Here is a 16,416-nt window from a genome sequence, read left to right as displayed (position 1 = left end):
GTAAAATACCCCATCTGCCTTCTAAGGTTGTAGTGATCCAAAGAAATGGACAAAACTAATTGGAATTATAAAGAGTTGAAAGCCCTATACTTATATAAGAGCAGAGTCAGAACTGGATGTACAGTAGAAGTTAACTGTGGCCTGGATCAGTATTAGGCAGTTAAAGAAACTGTAACCATTCTTTCTTGACCCCTCAGGCCTTGACAAGGAAAGAATTTGCCTCTGACTTTTCTCTCAATCATAGATATAGTCTTAGATTCCAACTAGAATAATGACTTATTTGTGTCAATCTACTAATTTGCCTTTGAATTTTGTTTCCCCTCCACACCAACCCCCTGCCAGTTTATTAGCCTTTTGAAAACAACAAAGACGACAGTGAAACTTACCATTCGTGCCGCGAATCGAGATTCCCAGGCTTTTGCTTCGGCAGCTGGTACGACCAATGGAGAAAGAAAGAACAGTTCCCAGCCCCCGATGGTCCCACTACCTGGCTCCCCGGAACCGGAGCCTGTCCGAAGTAAGGGCTGTTCCAGTGAGTCCTGCACGTCTGGCACACTCAGACCCAGCCGCGCGTCTCCTCTTGGGAGCCCACTACCTGCCTCCAGCTCAGTGTTTGGAAGGCCATAGTCAGGGCATCCTTTGGCGAAAGGATGGTATAAAGGGAAGAAGGGATGCTGACCATCAGGCGGGCGATGTGTGTGCTCTACATTAACCAGCCTTCGGCCAGGGCCTCAGGAAACCTATCCACCCCTCTGAGCCCCAGCTTCTTCATCTCTAAAACAAAGGAGAGGTACTCTCTGCTCTCAAGGATCTTTTGCTAAGGGCACCTTAATTCCAGGTATCTAATGAATTAAAAACGCCATTTTGTACATTTCGTTTTTATACTGAGCAAGTAATTTAACTTCTCTAAGCTTCAGTGTTCTGAATGGACACACTGTAAAATTCACCAGTGGAATAAATGGCACCTGGCACAGCAAGAAACCCTTAAAAATGCTAGTCCCTGCCACAGGTGTTTAAGTCCATCTGAGTTCTGTCGTTTGGATGTAATAGTGGATCCTGTCAAATGAAATGGTGGTATGTGGACCATGGGACAACACTCTTCTATCATTAAAATGCCAGTCTAGTATATTGAGACAAGCTATTCCTTCCAGTTATCTTTTTAAGAAAAATTATGCTAGCGTTTAATAAATCAATAAATTTCAAACTTTGCAGCATTAAAACAAAAGTACTTAAGCACATTGACTTTTTCTGCAATTGGGGGGGGGGAAGATCTCTTTTGGCTCCTAAATTGCAACATTCAGTTCTGTTGACAGATTTTTAAGGAAACAGCAGTTTAAAACATTTGTAATATAGTTGGACAAAAAGTCTTAAAGTAATAAATATGGGATGAAAGTGATTATTTAGAAAGACTGGGTAGTTCAATGAGTTGTTAAAAATTTTAATGGAAATCTCATTTTTTTATTTTGATTGCTAAATAGCATTGTCTATAAAATTATGGAACGTTAAATGAAAATGTAGCAGAAAAGAAAATATCTTACACCTGCTCTTACCAGTTCAGGAGCTAGAAAATACTCTGTCTCTGCTTTCCTAAAAAAGCATCTTGTCTAAAGCTGCTTTTCCAAATGTCCCAGCTTGCCCAAATCGCTGTGTCATAAAACATAGGCTACAAAGGCTAGAATGAAATGAGGTGTGAACTTCCATTCACCTTGGTTTTCCACTATCTATCCTTGTCTATCCAGTTCTGAGCATATATGTACCAGTGTGTAATATATGAGTTTATAAAAACATCAAGACACAGGAAAGATACTGTGAGCGAGTCTCACTTGACATTTTATAAACTCAGACATTAAGTCCAGCTACATAAGGCTCAGATTGATTACATAAGAGAGGCTCTCGGATAAGAAGAGAAGAAACAAAGACGTAGAAGCCCCAAAAGGCAGGCTCTGTGACCAAAAGTGTTCATGTTTTTTGTGCTTTGTGGCCTTCCCTGACTGTTTTAGATCCTGCCACACATCTCAGTTCTGAGCTGTGCAGATATGATTTCGTAGGAAGTTTGTTTGGCTCCAGTGAAATGTAGAATATTGGAGCGAAACTAGAGTTTCAGTTCCGCTCTCTGTTCTCTGTCCTTTATACATATTATCTCTAGCAACTTAGAACACACAGAATAATGCAGAAAATAATTTAACAGGTAATTTTGTGCCCACTCTAAATTAACAACAAAGATTTAATTTTATTCGTTTGGTAGTTTAAGATACCGCTAAAAGATTAAGGTGAATTTGAAGTCCCTTTGTCCTGTCTTGGGCCCATTTCCCGCCCCATCTCCCAGAGACGCCCAGTGTGGTGAGTTTACTGCACATGCCTTCTAACCAGTTTGTATTTCATTTCATTTTAACTTGTTTTTAGGTACAAGCAGGTCGTCAACACCAGCAATCTTTGCTTCTGATCCTGCCACCTGCCCCATTATCCCAGGCTGCGAAACCACAATTGAGATTTCCAAAGGGCGCACGGGGCTGGGCCTGAGCATTGTCGGAGGGTCGGACACGCTGCTGGTGAGGACGCGCCCAGAGATGCTTCAGACACAGGCGGCCTTCAGCCAGCCCCGAGGGAGCATTATCAGGGAGCTTTCTATCGGTTTTATGAAATGACATATAAAAGCTTAGAAAAATGTATCATTCCTTGTTATTTTAGTTTGTGTGGAAAATATTTAACTCGGCGGGACTGAGATTTTTATTTTGAGTAAGCCAATTCTGACTCAGTAAGATTCTGTTGTGACTGTTACCTTTAGGTTCAAAATATTTCTATCAGTTCACCAGTCCTTGCTGTATTTTAATTTCCTTTTTACTGACTGGATATGATTGGGTTAGATCCATATTGAGAGGAGTATATGGCCAGTTTGTAGGCAAAATTCTCTAAATGTCAAAAATGCTTTTGAAATCTAATCATTTCGTATGTGGATAGGAAAGATGATGTATATCTATTATATATGTATGTGTGATTTATATATTTTATAATTTTTTTCTTCAAACCTCCCTATCATTAGAAAGAACTATAAGCTTCATTGAGCCTTTTTAGCAACAATGATGTTATACTTTTCTTTGAATTTTGATATGCGATTCACATATGGACACAGTGCGTGTACAACCCTTATCTCTGCCTATAAAAATGCAGTGTATTTTGACTCCATTTCTGCTCACCATTCCTAGGGAAATGGGATAAAACATGGGTGTGTCTTGTCTGGGTCCTTAGGGTGCCATTATTATCCATGAAGTTTATGAGGAGGGAGCAGCGTGTAAAGACGGAAGACTCTGGGCTGGAGATCAGATTCTAGAGGTACAGCTGCTGTGTACTGACCTCTGCAGTTAACAAAGAAAAGGCGACTCTGGGGAGGGTGGTCTTTGTGTGTCTTTCTCTTTTCCTCCCTCACTTCACCCCCCTCACTTCCCCCAACTCCCTTTCCTCCCCTCCCCTTCCCCCCTCCCTTCACTTTCCTTAAGGCACCTGGTTCTCAAGCTGTGTCCCATTCCCGCCCAGGTGAATGGGATTGACTTGAGGAAGGCCACACACGATGAAGCCATCAATGTCCTGAGACAGACGCCGCAGAGAGTGCGCCTGACGCTCTACAGAGACGAGGCCCCGTACAAAGAGGAGGACGTGTATGACACCCTCACCGTCGAGCTGCAGAAGAAGCCCGGGAAAGGCCTGGGATTGAGTATTGTTGGTAAAAGGTAAGACCGAGCGGGGCCCACCCAGTGACCTTTTGGAAATGATTGGATTTGCGGTCGTTTAAAGAGCACTAGCAGTAGGAGAGCCTTTATCAGCAGCGCGTGTTCTGAAAGCCGCTGTTGGCAGCCCTCTCGGCGTGGAACTTCAAAGACATCAGTTTTCAACCTTTGCAGTCAGTATGTTGGGGACTTTTGAAAGTACCAACCAAAAAGCCATTTGTTACTTTTGAGCACCTGCTGTGTGCCAGGAAATATATTAGGTTCTGGGGAACAGAGTTAAGTAAAACATGGTCCCTGACCTCAGGAAACTCACAGTTTGATGGGTGAGAATTAAACATATTCTTGCAGAGAAGGTCTCTGTTGATGAGTGACAGAAATGCATTGTGGGGATCCATGGAAGCAAAAGAGAAATAAACCAAATGACCCTATTTAAGGAAAGTAGATTAGGAAAGCTTCTTAAAAAGAGGTGCCTGAGCTGAAGCTACAAGTGATAAATGCTAGTTGGTTATGAAAGGGGATGGGGAATATTCCAGGGCGAAGGATCAGCATGAACAAGAGCATGCCATTGAAAGGGAACAAACGTTAGAGGCTGCGGTGGTAGATTGGTGAATATACATCAATTCAGTTCCAAATTTATTTAAATATTTATATATAAGAAATATTAACAAATACAGTATAGTAAGTTCCAATACCTTTATTCTAAAGGCTTTCAGATGGTGAAATGGCTTGAAGTCACGACCTTGGCAAGAGCAAGTGATGTAATTCACCTTTCAGTAAATGTTTCTAATTCAGTTACCTCTGTATCTGAATAAGAAGTTGCTGGTTTAGTTATAGTTTTGAATGAGATTGGAATAAGGTTAATATTTGTTCATTTTGTATAAATCTCTCTTGATTGGAAGTGAGATCTGTAATGATTTAAAATAAAAGACAGCATAGCAGGGGTACTTAAATTTGGGGCAAAAAATGGTTTTAGTTTGAGGTACACATTTGTTATTTATTTTTAAGAATGTTAACGATGTTGATGATAATAGCCACATAATTTTATAGGCACAGGTCAATATCCATATAAGGCTTCATTATGGTGTAGAAAGAACAATAGATTTAGCACACAAGGCCTGACTCTTACATCTCTTTTTTGCCATTTGGTAGCATTAATTATAATATTGCCCCAGTGTTGCTTTGAAACCAATAAAACTTGTAAAAATAGAGTAAAAAACTGATAAAAATAGAGTAAAATGTTCACTTAAAAAATGTCATCTATTATTAAATATGCATTGCATTACAGTTCAGATAAAGTAATGTTGAAAATCAAAATTATGTTTGCAGAAATGACACTGGAGTATTTGTGTCAGACATTGTCAAAGGAGGAATTGCAGATGCTGATGGGAGACTGATGCAGGGAGACCAGATATTAATGGTGAATGGAGAGGATGTCCGTAATGCCACCCAGGAAGCCGTTGCCGCTTTGCTAAAGGTAAAAATCAAATGCCAGAAATAATCATGTGCCATAATATAGAAGAAGGGGAATTTAACATTGAGCTAGCTCAGTGCAACAAGTACTGACTCCTCTTTATTTAAAACATTCTCTCAAATAAGATAGAAGTAAGAAGCCATATTTTCATGATAAATAATCCTCAATACACAAAAACTTCATGCACCTGAGGTTTATTGTAGTAGTATTTGTAATAATAGAACATTTGGAAGCAAAACAGTTGACATAGCTATACAGACTTTGGTAAATATAGCAAAGGTGCACGGCAGGTGATTCTGTTTAAGATCACGTTCAGGATAATGATATCAATTAACAGGAAAAATCATAGCAGAGAATGTGAGACAAAAATTGTATTTACAGTGTAAGAACATCTATGTAAAATAAAATCTTATAGTAGGTCTTTTAACAATAATTATGAGGTGATTATTGGAACTATGGCATCTTTGGTTTTCCTTATTTTATTTTCAAAATTTTCTATTGACAGTGAATTGATTTTATAACAGAAATATTGACTTAAAATTTTTTTATAATAGATACCCTTGAAATTTAAAAGAGATATGCTATAAGTAGATGAAAGAGTTATAACTTTATACATTGAATAATTAATGTACAGAATTTGTTAACCTCTGCAGTTATGTAAGCTGGAAATATAAATAGGTTCAAGAAAGGTTTGACAAGTTCCCGCCCCCCCCCCAACACAAACAAAAAAAACTTACAGATGTTGCAGGTCAGGTTTTGACCTTCAAAACTTGATTCATGATTAGTATGTTTAGGAGTGAAACGTTTCTTATAGCCCCTCTCATAAACAGCATGATAATACCAGTGCCCGATACTTATGGAAGGTTCTCTTTACACTAGACGCAGGAATGAACGTTATACATGGATTATTTTATCACAACCTATAATGGTTTCCATTTTAAATATGCAGAGTAATGACTTACCAAGCTAGACATCTGTTAAGGTCACACAGCTAGTAAGTCACATAGTCTGAGTTAGAGCAGCGTTTCCAACTGCAGGAGCCTAGCACCTCAGACACCTCCTTGGGCTGCTTTCTCAGGAGACTGGATAGCGTTTCTTGCAGCCTGTAATGTCATGTCTCTCCCTCAAAAGAGGCACAGGAAAATTGTCTTCAATCCCTGTTTTGTGTTTGTAGTAATATGGCTCATTTAAGTATTGTTCATTCAGGTACAGTATAACAACAGAGTTTAGCTGTTTATCTGATTACCTCTGCTATTAAGAGCAAAACAGGTTGCTTTAGTGTTTCTCTTTTGTTTTTAGAACCTGAGTTATTTAGTTCATTTAGCCTCTCAAAATCAGTGTGTTTCCTGAGATAATTGCCCAAGTCTCAATTTCTTGTTACCTGTTGGAAAGAGTCTCCATGTAAATTATGAGGTCATAAGACAGACACTTGGTATTGCTGTTGCTGCTTGTTGTTACTATTTTGACTAATTTTGTTTTTTAAAAAGCCTCTTTCTACAAAGCATTAGAGGCATCCTTGCCTATAAAAGTTCCAAAAGGAATATCCCTTTTAAAAACTCAGTCCTGAAGAATAAAACGTGATCCTCAAGATGGCTGTAGCATTTTATTTAAACATTTTCATAAAACAACTGCTCCCCCAGTGTTCCCTAGGTACAGTGACCTTGGAAGTCGGAAGAATCAAAGCTGGACCATTCCATTCGGAGAGGAGGCCCTCTCAGAGCAGCCAGGTAGGTAGCTATGGGATCCATCAGGGTAACGCAGGCCACAGACCAAAAGGAACTCAAAGGTGGTCTCGACTGTGGGTCTGTCCAGGGTCGTGGACACAGGCCTGGCTCTCTGGCAGTAGGCAGAGTGGGGCACAGAGTTTGAGATAGGGAAGAGCAGAGCTGAAAGTGGACAGGTAAGCAAGGTGTAGCTCTTGAGTAGTTTGTAAATATTCTAAGGAATGTAATTTCTTTTCTGACGTGATTCTTTTTTCCATAATATCAAAAGTTAACCAATGAATGTATGAAAGCCTGCTGAGATAATATATTTTTGAAGTATTTTATAATGAACATCCATCAGTATTCAGCTGAAAAGAATCCCGTGTAGGTGAACTGCAGATGCTCCTCACACATATAAAAAGTGTTACACAGTTGAAGTATCTTGACAAGCCCCTCTCCTCAGTCTTGTCTTCTGATGATAGAAGCCCATTTTCATCAGCCTGTCCTTAAAACCCCCCTACTCACCCCTTACTGAGGACCATCGGCTTCCTATTAACGGCTCCCAGTTCTGTTTTTAAGTTCCCACCTATATGTAGCATCATTTTAAATTTAGAGAGGATTAGCTTGAATGAGATTATGAAAATTCACTAAAACTTTAGGTAGTTTGGAATCAGTTTCATCCATCCTTTTAGCTGTAATTTATTTAGGTCACTCTGCAAATTCTTCCTTACAAAGAAAAAAAAAAATCAGTAGAAACTGTTTAAATGCCCATGAAAGTATCAGATGCCAGCATTACTTACCAGGTATTTCTCTCTAGATGCATTTTTAAAAGAACCTAATTCTGAAATAAGTGGTATTTAGAGGCTATCATTACTTCCCAAACTTTTTAAAATAATTGTTTTATATTCATAGATGAGTGAATGCAGCCTGTCTTCATTCACTTTCCCGCTGTCTGGGTCCAGTACCTCTGAGTCACTGGAAAGTAGCTTGAAGAAGAATGCCTGTAAGTTTGGGTTGGTATTTAAGCATGGTTGACTGGTTTGAATTTTGGCCACTGACAGATTTTCTTCCCGGTTTTAATTTACCTCTGAGCTCTCTTTCCCCCAAATCATTCCATATACTCATACAGGTAGAAAGATGGATGTTGGCAGAAATTCTGAACAATGCGAAGCTGTGCCCACGGCAGCTTTTCCCGTTTGATGTTTACCCTACAGGACATACCAAACATAAGAGTCGATTCTGTATTTTTTTTCTTACTAAACCTATTGGTATATTTTATTTTTATTTCCGTTCCCTGTTTAGTGGAACACCAATAAATCAGAAGATGCCATGAAGTGAAGGCTTTTTTTTCCCATGAGGGTTGCAAAAATTTTGAGTGAGAAAATTAATATGATCCTCCTGTGTTTTAATTACATGAAATCATGATGCAGAGGGGATTTTTGGCTTGGAGCATCGGTTGAAAGTTGTTCAAATTGAAGAAACTAACCATATGGCATTCTCTGTTTGCAATATGACTAATATTCTAGAAATTTAGGCACTTATGTCTGTGAATTCTTTTTAATGCACCCGTGACTTTATTCCTCTCAGCTGTGCACATGTGTCTTTCCATCCAAAACACAGTCTGTCCTTGTCTCACTTAAAGGGGATTGTACAGTTATATAAGCAGTGCTTAAAATGAGAAGGGAGAAAGGGGACTGTGTATGTATTTTTCCAACTGGAGAAATAACGAGTTCTTGTGTGAAACAGACTTAGTCATGTGTGCTAGCAACTTGGAGAACCCTTTCAGAGAAATAGGGGAATGTCACTTAGCCCCATCCAGCCCCAGACGGTGACTGAAATTTAAATGAACATAAAAATGCCTTAATAACCATATTTTGTCTCTTTCACCTTCGTAGTGGCATCTGAAATACAGGGATTAAGAACAGTTGAAATAAAAAAGGTAACTCGGGGACTTGGGGGAAGGACATAGTGCAAACCCTGCTGACCTCAGAGGCATACGCAGGGCTGTTTTCCTAGAAGCCGCCTTTTCTGTTGTACTCTCTGAAACATTATGTCTGATACACAGCAGAAACTACTCAGTGCAGTCTTTCCTGAACTTTCTGATTATAGCACCTTATTTGAAAAATCATTGTTGGCGTCTTCTGTATCGGCAAAAACGGCCTCAGCTCAGCCCCGCGCAAAATGTGCCCGACCTCACACTGATGAGTAAGCCTTTGCCTTCAGCAGATACCTTCTATTTTCCTTAAAAAGAATCCCCTGATAGCCATGCACAGAGAGAAAATAAAACCAGCTGCGATTTATGGAGCCTTTTCTCTGTGCTGAAGACTCATGTAAACACACTGTGCCGTCACCCTCTCTTTTGATGCTCACGTAGACCTTGGTGAGAGGCACTATATCTCCACTCTGTCAGTGAAGATCTGGTGATTCATTGAGAAAAGTGGATTTGTTCCAGGGCCCAGTGTCTGGAAGTGGGGGTTTGTGGCTTTGGACACAGGTCTCTCTGATTTCAGAAACTCTGCCCTTTTCACTTCATCAGTTTTCCTGCTATTTGTCAGTCCCACAACATGGTTTTCACTTAAGGTGCATGATTCCTTTTGCAGGTGCTTATTTTCCTAAATCACACTAAGGACCTGTGTCAAATAAAGTAGTGCAAATTTTTTTTGAGCTTCATTTTCCACCCTCACACCTAGAGGATCAGAGTCAACTATAGAATATTGTGCCAGAGAAACCAAAAATGAGTTAAAAATATCGCATTGACGGAAACGCTCTCTCCTTTCCGTGCAGGGGCCTACTGATTCACTGGGCATCAGCATTGCTGGAGGAGTGGGCAGCCCACTTGGTGACGTTCCGATATTTATTGCAATGATGCACCCGAATGGGGTGGCAGCTCAGACCCAGAAACTCAGAGTAAGTTTCAATAATGGCCCTGGTAGCCCTAGCGAGTTTGGCAGAAGTTTTGATAAACGATTTGAATCTGGCCACCTGTGTCAGGCAGTTTTAAATGTTTGTATCTGCTTTTAAGTCAGCTAATCCAACCGCAGCAGAGCTTGCTTTGAGTAAAAGATGCAGAAAATTGAGAGAGAGGAGAATTTGCTGCTGTTTGCAGATTTGCAGGCAGATGAAATGGGAAGATTTGCTATTGTTTCTTAATTTTTTTTACTTGTTTGAAACTGTAGAAGTTAAAACAGTGTTTCAGAACACCTGTATGAGGTGAACATTTATTCATTACACATTTCATTGGTTTAAATGCTGATTTAACTTTATGAAGTCGAAAATTATCAGTTTATGTTGCACTGGGTTATCAGTTTTGCAAAAGCTCAGTATATAAGCATGGGCAAAAGTAGGTTTACAGTCGTAATACAAATAAATAATACAATCCATAAATAATACAAGAATAATCTCTGTGTTTTCCAAACTCACAACTGTAAACCTCTTGTAAATATGCCATAAATCATAAAACTATACAAAACTTGCTCCAAAGTTTAGGGATTATCTTATCCAAATGTAGAGCACTACAATGGAATCTGTGCTCACTGTTCAGTTGTGAAATCCTAGGAATATTCTATTAAAGCCCATAAAGTAAAATCTGTGTGGCCTCATATCAAAATGGTCCTTGAAACTTAGCCACTTCTTAGTTTAAATAGTCTCTAAATTGGGGAATGTCCAGTCTCCTTTGAAATCTAAATATATGACTGACACTTAAAAATTGATTGTTACACATAGCACAGGGGTCAGAAAACTTCTGTGATGGACCAGTGGCTCTGTAGGCCTTGTGGGTCGTGTGGGTCTCTGTTACAACCAACTGAGCATAGCAAACTTTGTTCACCCGAATAAGCAGTGGGCCATATTTGGCCTTTGGGCCACAGTTTGCCAACCCCTGACTTAGAGTCACATATAATGTGTATAATAATGATTCCCAGAGAGATTCTGGCTTCCAAACATCAGACAGCTTATTCTTTTAATGGGAAGCAATGTCTTACCCAAGAGAAACAAAGAGAAGAGTGACTTCCCCCTCCCCCCAAAGACTGTAGAACTCAGTCATTGCGTATAACTTCTTTTATGGTTGCTGCAGCTTGGAATTAGTGGTTTCCTTGGGTAGGTTTCCATTGCTGGTAGCAGTATGTATGTGATTTGCAGGGTAGGGAAGGAAATTGTTCAGGTCTCAGCATCCCTCTCTCCACGGTTGTGTTCGTAGACGGCTATTTCTTTCTCTCCCTTGCAGGTTGGGGACAGGATTGTCACTATTGGTGGCACATCCACTGAGGGGATGACTCACAGCCAAGCAGTTAACTTACTGAAAAATGCCTCTGGCTCCATCGAAATACAGGTAAGATTTTTCTCCCAAGCACTACTCAGAATATGGGTAGCTTGAGGACACACGAGTGTTCATGTTAAACCAGTAAAAATCCTGAAATCTCCTGCTATTATTTCTTTTACTGTTTCCCTTGAACATAGATGATTACGTTGAGAGCTCCAAGAGAGTATGTAAGAAACACATTCTGTCACATTTATCCTGATGCATTTATTGTTTCACACTTTAAGGGGAAAAAACACAAGGTCTTAGCAGTAAATGATCAATTGCTAGAATTTTAGGTGGTGTGAGTGAGTGACTTGTATTTTAATGATTTTTAAAAATTAATTTCATGTGAGATCATGTTTGAAACCATCGGAGAACTTGATAGAATTGAAGTGGAATATTTTTACTGTCAGTTGAAGAGGCCTCTGGACCTTGTGAAATTTCTTTCTCTCTGGCTGTATGTTATGTTAACAGAAATGATTGAATGGACAATAAAATACATGGTTTAGTCCAAATGCTCTTTTTGAAGAAAGGTTACTACTCATCCCTGCCCACATGAACCTGTGTTTTTCTCTTTCTGTTTCTCCTCCGCACAGGTGGTTGCTGGAGGTGATGTGAGTGTGGTCACAGGTCACCAGCAGGAGCCCACCAATGCCGGTCTTCCTTTCCCTGGGTTGACGTCAGGCAGTATATTTCAGGATGATCTGGGGTGAGCTCAGAGATTATGGTTTGTATGTCCCTTCCACTCACAAGTAAACTAGTAGGAGATGAGGGATGAAATATGATAATCACGTATTTCTAAATGATTAAATAATTATGGCGTGGATTAATTTTATCAAAGATAGACAGACATGTCACTACCCATCCCACATTGTCAGCTCTGAGTTTTTTGGGAGTACATTTTTAGTCTTGATGTCACTACCTCATGTGACATGGAACATGTCAGATCTATCCTTTTAAAATTTCCAACATTGCCTACTCATTTAATCATCTTTTTGATTAAAAAAATTCACAGTTATCTAACACTTGAGCTCAAAAGCATTAGAACATAGAGGAGAAGAGAGGAGCATATTAGAATTTTTAAATAACTTGATGCAGCTTTTACATGATTGGCAATTGATTTTTCTCCCGGAGCTTGGGAATACTGATGTTTATGACTTACTCTGTGATGGTCCTCTGCGCTTCAGCCCTCTCACTTTAAATAAACTGGAAGGAGAATGAGCTTTTCATGCAATGAGCACGTGCTGTGAATAGGTTAGTTGAAGAGAACCGTAAATGAGTAATAGAATTAGGGCATTAAATTGGATAGAATTAGGGAATTTCATTGGATTATGTAAATTTAAAATACTGAGCCCCGCATATACTGACTAACAATTTAAGCCAAAAACACCCATGAAATACTCACCGCCAGTAACAGTGAATGGTACTAGTGCTGGATAATTCTTAACTTGCAGGTGCACAATTATATATATACTAAAATATATAAAACTTTTTCTTCTTACTATAGACCTCCTCAATGTAAGTCAATTACACTGGACCGAGGACCAGATGGCTTGGGCTTCAGTATAGTAGGAGGCTACGGCAGCCCTCACGGAGACTTACCTATTTACATTAAAACAGTGTTTGCAAAGGTAAGATTGCAAATTTTAACCACCCTCTCCCCCTAAATGTTCATTAATAGTGGTCAGCAGCTGGCTTATTAGTTTATGGCCTGAGGTAACGCCAAATGGTTAACAGTGGATCATTTTCTTTTGGAACTCCCTATAGGAACAGGTCATTAAATATTTTTATCCAATTTGAGGTTTAGTTATGTTTTAAGGAATATAGGCTGAAATTGAAATTTGGAATTTTTGACAATATACATAAAAATATTAATGAACTTTAGACAGTAACACATGACTTTTTTCTTTTGAAAACAAGTGGCATAAGATTGTCTTTTGAAAGTAGGACATTTTAAGTATGTATGCTGTAAAGTGCTGGCATTTCTTTATCTTTGCATTTTTTTGTTGTGAAATATAAAGCAGGAACAGAAAAGTGCATAAAATTGATAGGCAGATTAACTAATGGGGCATTTATTTTGTAGTTTAATGTCATTGAATAAAATAGAAAAATAATAACTAAAACATTTTGAAGAGTATCCAGAAGCTCTGTCACCTGTAATAAACCAGCATTTACAATCAATAGATTTAATTTTTTTTAAAAAAAGGAAAACCAATAGTATATAGTTGTAACAATATAGAAACCTGGTATATGTTAAAAAGGTTTAGAATAAGAATGAAGTTATTGCAACACTGGTAGATTATTATAATAACTTAAACCCATATAATTATTATTACTATGTTGTTAAGGCATTTTTTTGAGGAGCTACAAAGTCAGACAAAATTTCCTACAGGAGAAAATCCAGAATCTCAAAGTTTTACAATGCAAAGGAGCAATGCTGTTATCAAACCTGTGAAAAGATTCGATACACATGGGCTTGAGATTAGTGCTGTGATTCTATAAAGTGCCCACCAATGGAGGTTTCATTCTGTTATTTTGAAAAAATATTATTTTTAAGCAATTTAAAGTGCAGCAATCAAGCTACAGGCTTAATTTATGAATTTTTTAAAAGCCATTGGTAGGTCCAAAAATACAAACAGCTTTTTCCAATGAATAGAAGAGTCATGCAGTCATTCTCCTCAGCCTGGGAACAATTTATTTAAGGCATGCTAGTTAGAACGTATTTTAAGAATTCCATCATTATGGATTCCTCATTAACTTTTCCATATTTTAATCTCATATTTAATTGCACAGTTGCCTACCATAAGCATGCCTTAAGACGGGGTTCTTTTTTAAACAGCAGTGTCTGTGTTTAATCTTAATCATTAGGGCCCACGGAGAATATGAACACTCCCTCTCCCCTTGGGAAGTAAGGATCCAACAAGCATGAGCTGCCTTTCTAAAGCCACAGAAAGAATCCGTGTACATTTAGCAGAATTTGTGCCCTGTCCTGCCCTTGTCAACATACACGTGGGCTTTATGCTCCCGCTGACCTTTGGGTTTCACGGCCCTCATGCCCTCATCCTGTAAAACTGCTTTTGTTCCCACCGAATCCTTTGTTTTCTTTCTGTAGGATAAAAAAAAATCCTCAATTCTATGAAATCATTTCTACTAGGCAAATTCCCAAATATTCTTTATTAATTTGGGTTCCCACCTGCTATGCCGAAGAGCCAAAAAACCCATTCAGCTAATCTACCGACTGCTAAATTCTCTCTCAAATAGGAATTTCATTGCTCAAACCATTTAGGAGAAAGACCTCCTTTGTGTGTGTGCATCATTGCTTAATGGCCATGGCGCACCCATGGAGCGTGGGGAGCAGTGTGCGCACATGCAGAGCCACGTACGTTCTTGTGCAGACCTCCTGTTGTGGGCTGTGAGGCAGCATTTGGTGAGGATTCTGAAACAAGCCCGCTCTGTCATTGCAGGGAGCAGCCTCCGAAGATGGGCGCCTGAAAAGGGGCGATCAGATCATTGCTGTCAACGGGCAGAGTCTGGAAGGGGTGACCCACGAAGAAGCCGTGGCCATCCTGAAGCGGACAAAAGGCACTGTCACTCTGATGGTTCTGTCCTGAAGCAGCTGTCAGAGCTGAGCCAGCGTCACCCGTCACTCCCGTTGCTCACTGTAGAGGGAACCGAACTGGTCCTGTGCTGTGTTCTTTGTGCTCTTCAAAACTGTAGGGAAAAATACCATTTAAGTTTGTTACTCTCATTTGGAAATAATTTTCTTACACGCTAGTATCACTTTTTCCTTCCTCCTTGCGTAAACTCAAAGGTAGTCTCTTTGCATAGTGAAATCATTCTTTCTTCATGAAAATGCCTGGTATTTTATAATGACATGGGCAAAAATGATTATGTGCTAAACTGATTAATAGAGGAAGAAAAAAACAAATTCTAAAGCTAACCTAAGAAATGGCTTCAGTGAGTGACGGTGAAAATGAAAATATTAAATAAAGAAGAAAATGTCAAGTTTTGTAAAACGCCTCATTTTGTCCATCCATCCCTCTGCTTATTACTAACTTAATGCAATTTTTCTATTGAAAATCTTTAAAAATAGTATTTAAAAATTTTAATATTATAAAAAATTGCGTCTCCCACCTTTAATATATGCATTTTTTTCCCCTCCAAAAATGGGTTTCTAAGATGGAGTACAGAGCAGATATCTAAAGCGATGTCCCTACATATGTAAAGTAAACACTTAGTGCACATCTCCATGTTCATTTTCATTTTTGACCTATTATAAAATATTTCCGTGATTCTGCAAGTAAAATGATGCCACCCTGCATTGACTGTCGTTTCTCTCGAAAGCAGCTGTGCTAACTGTGGAGGCACATAGAAGGCTCTCAGGATCTTTAGCGCTGGTTTTAACTGATGCAACACTAAAAACGTGTTAGCACGCTGCGCAGTTGGTTTTCAGTTAGTATTAATCCTAATGACAGAGAAAAAAGCAATGTGTTAGTAATTATTTTGGGTGTATGCCATTAGAAAATTGATAGAAAAATTAAGGGGATTAACATAACTTCATCCCATTGCTTTATATTAACATCTTATAATACAATAGTTTAAGACTCAGGGAAACAGATGGAGCTGTTTATTGAGACAACTGGTGAGGAATTATCATGTGTTCATTCCCATTTTAGAGCGTGAAACTCCTACATTTGAATATATAAAGTCACTTTAAATATTATCTATATTTGTAACAGAAGTAGTGTACAGATATTTTATTGCAGCACTTTTGATTAAACGCAGAACTGGAGTGAATAAAGAAGTTTCATGGTGCACGAATAAAGAAGTAGGCACTTTTTTTTTTGGTTTGGGGAAGAGCTTTTATATTGTTCAAGGTTTATAATTTAAAATTGTGTTTTATGGTGTCCAACTGAACATGTGGTGTCCATAGTTACAATTAGAGGAACTTCAGACAGTATTATTATGAAAAGCTCGATGTTCTTTACATCCAGAATTGTTACTGATGTTAAAGACGGATTCCTCATGGAGCAGAGGAAGATACACAACATTGTAGAAAGACAAGTGCCTGCCTGTACGTGTTTTTCAGAGATGCTGTTAATGCAGTAGTGTTATAAGTTGTTCTATAGGGTAGTCAGAGCTGAAGTGTGTTCAGATGGAAAAGTCATAATGAAAATTATTTATACTAATAAGCATGAAATGTTTGATTCGAACACTGAGCAA

The 16,416-nt window shown here is 38.8% G+C and overlaps 1 protein-coding gene across 12 annotated transcripts in view; it reads left to right on the top strand.

The window, feature by feature from the left end:
* Nucleotides 1–16,012, top strand: part of MPDZ (multiple PDZ domain crumbs cell polarity complex component) — a 137,966-nt gene extending 121,954 nt beyond the window's left edge. For all 12 annotated transcript variants that reach the window (XM_081151430.1, XM_081151433.1, XM_081151425.1 and 9 more), the window contains 13 exons: nt 343–517; nt 2,404–2,549; nt 3,247–3,330; nt 3,532–3,725; nt 5,049–5,196; nt 6,834–6,920; nt 7,809–7,899; nt 8,792–8,835; nt 9,681–9,803; nt 11,119–11,223; nt 11,790–11,902; nt 12,701–12,824; nt 14,658–16,012. In XM_081151430.1, coding sequence (XP_081007556.1) covers nt 343–517; nt 2,404–2,549; nt 3,247–3,330; nt 3,532–3,725; nt 5,049–5,196; nt 6,834–6,920; nt 7,809–7,899; nt 8,792–8,835; nt 9,681–9,803; nt 11,119–11,223; nt 11,790–11,902; nt 12,701–12,824; nt 14,658–14,804 — 1,581 coding nt within the window. In that variant the 3' untranslated portion in view covers nt 14,805–16,012. The remainder of the gene's footprint in view (nt 1–342; nt 518–2,403; nt 2,550–3,246; nt 3,331–3,531; nt 3,726–5,048; nt 5,197–6,833; nt 6,921–7,808; nt 7,900–8,791; nt 8,836–9,680; nt 9,804–11,118; nt 11,224–11,789; nt 11,903–12,700; nt 12,825–14,657) is intronic.
* Nucleotides 16,013–16,416: the final 404 nt, after the last annotated feature.

The sequence above is a fragment of the Miniopterus schreibersii genome, assembly GCF_964146895.1.
Source record: "Miniopterus schreibersii genome assembly, chromosome: 11".
NCBI lineage: Eukaryota > Metazoa > Chordata > Mammalia > Chiroptera > Miniopteridae > Miniopterus > Miniopterus schreibersii.
This window is presented reverse-complemented; position numbering and strand designations above follow the sequence as displayed.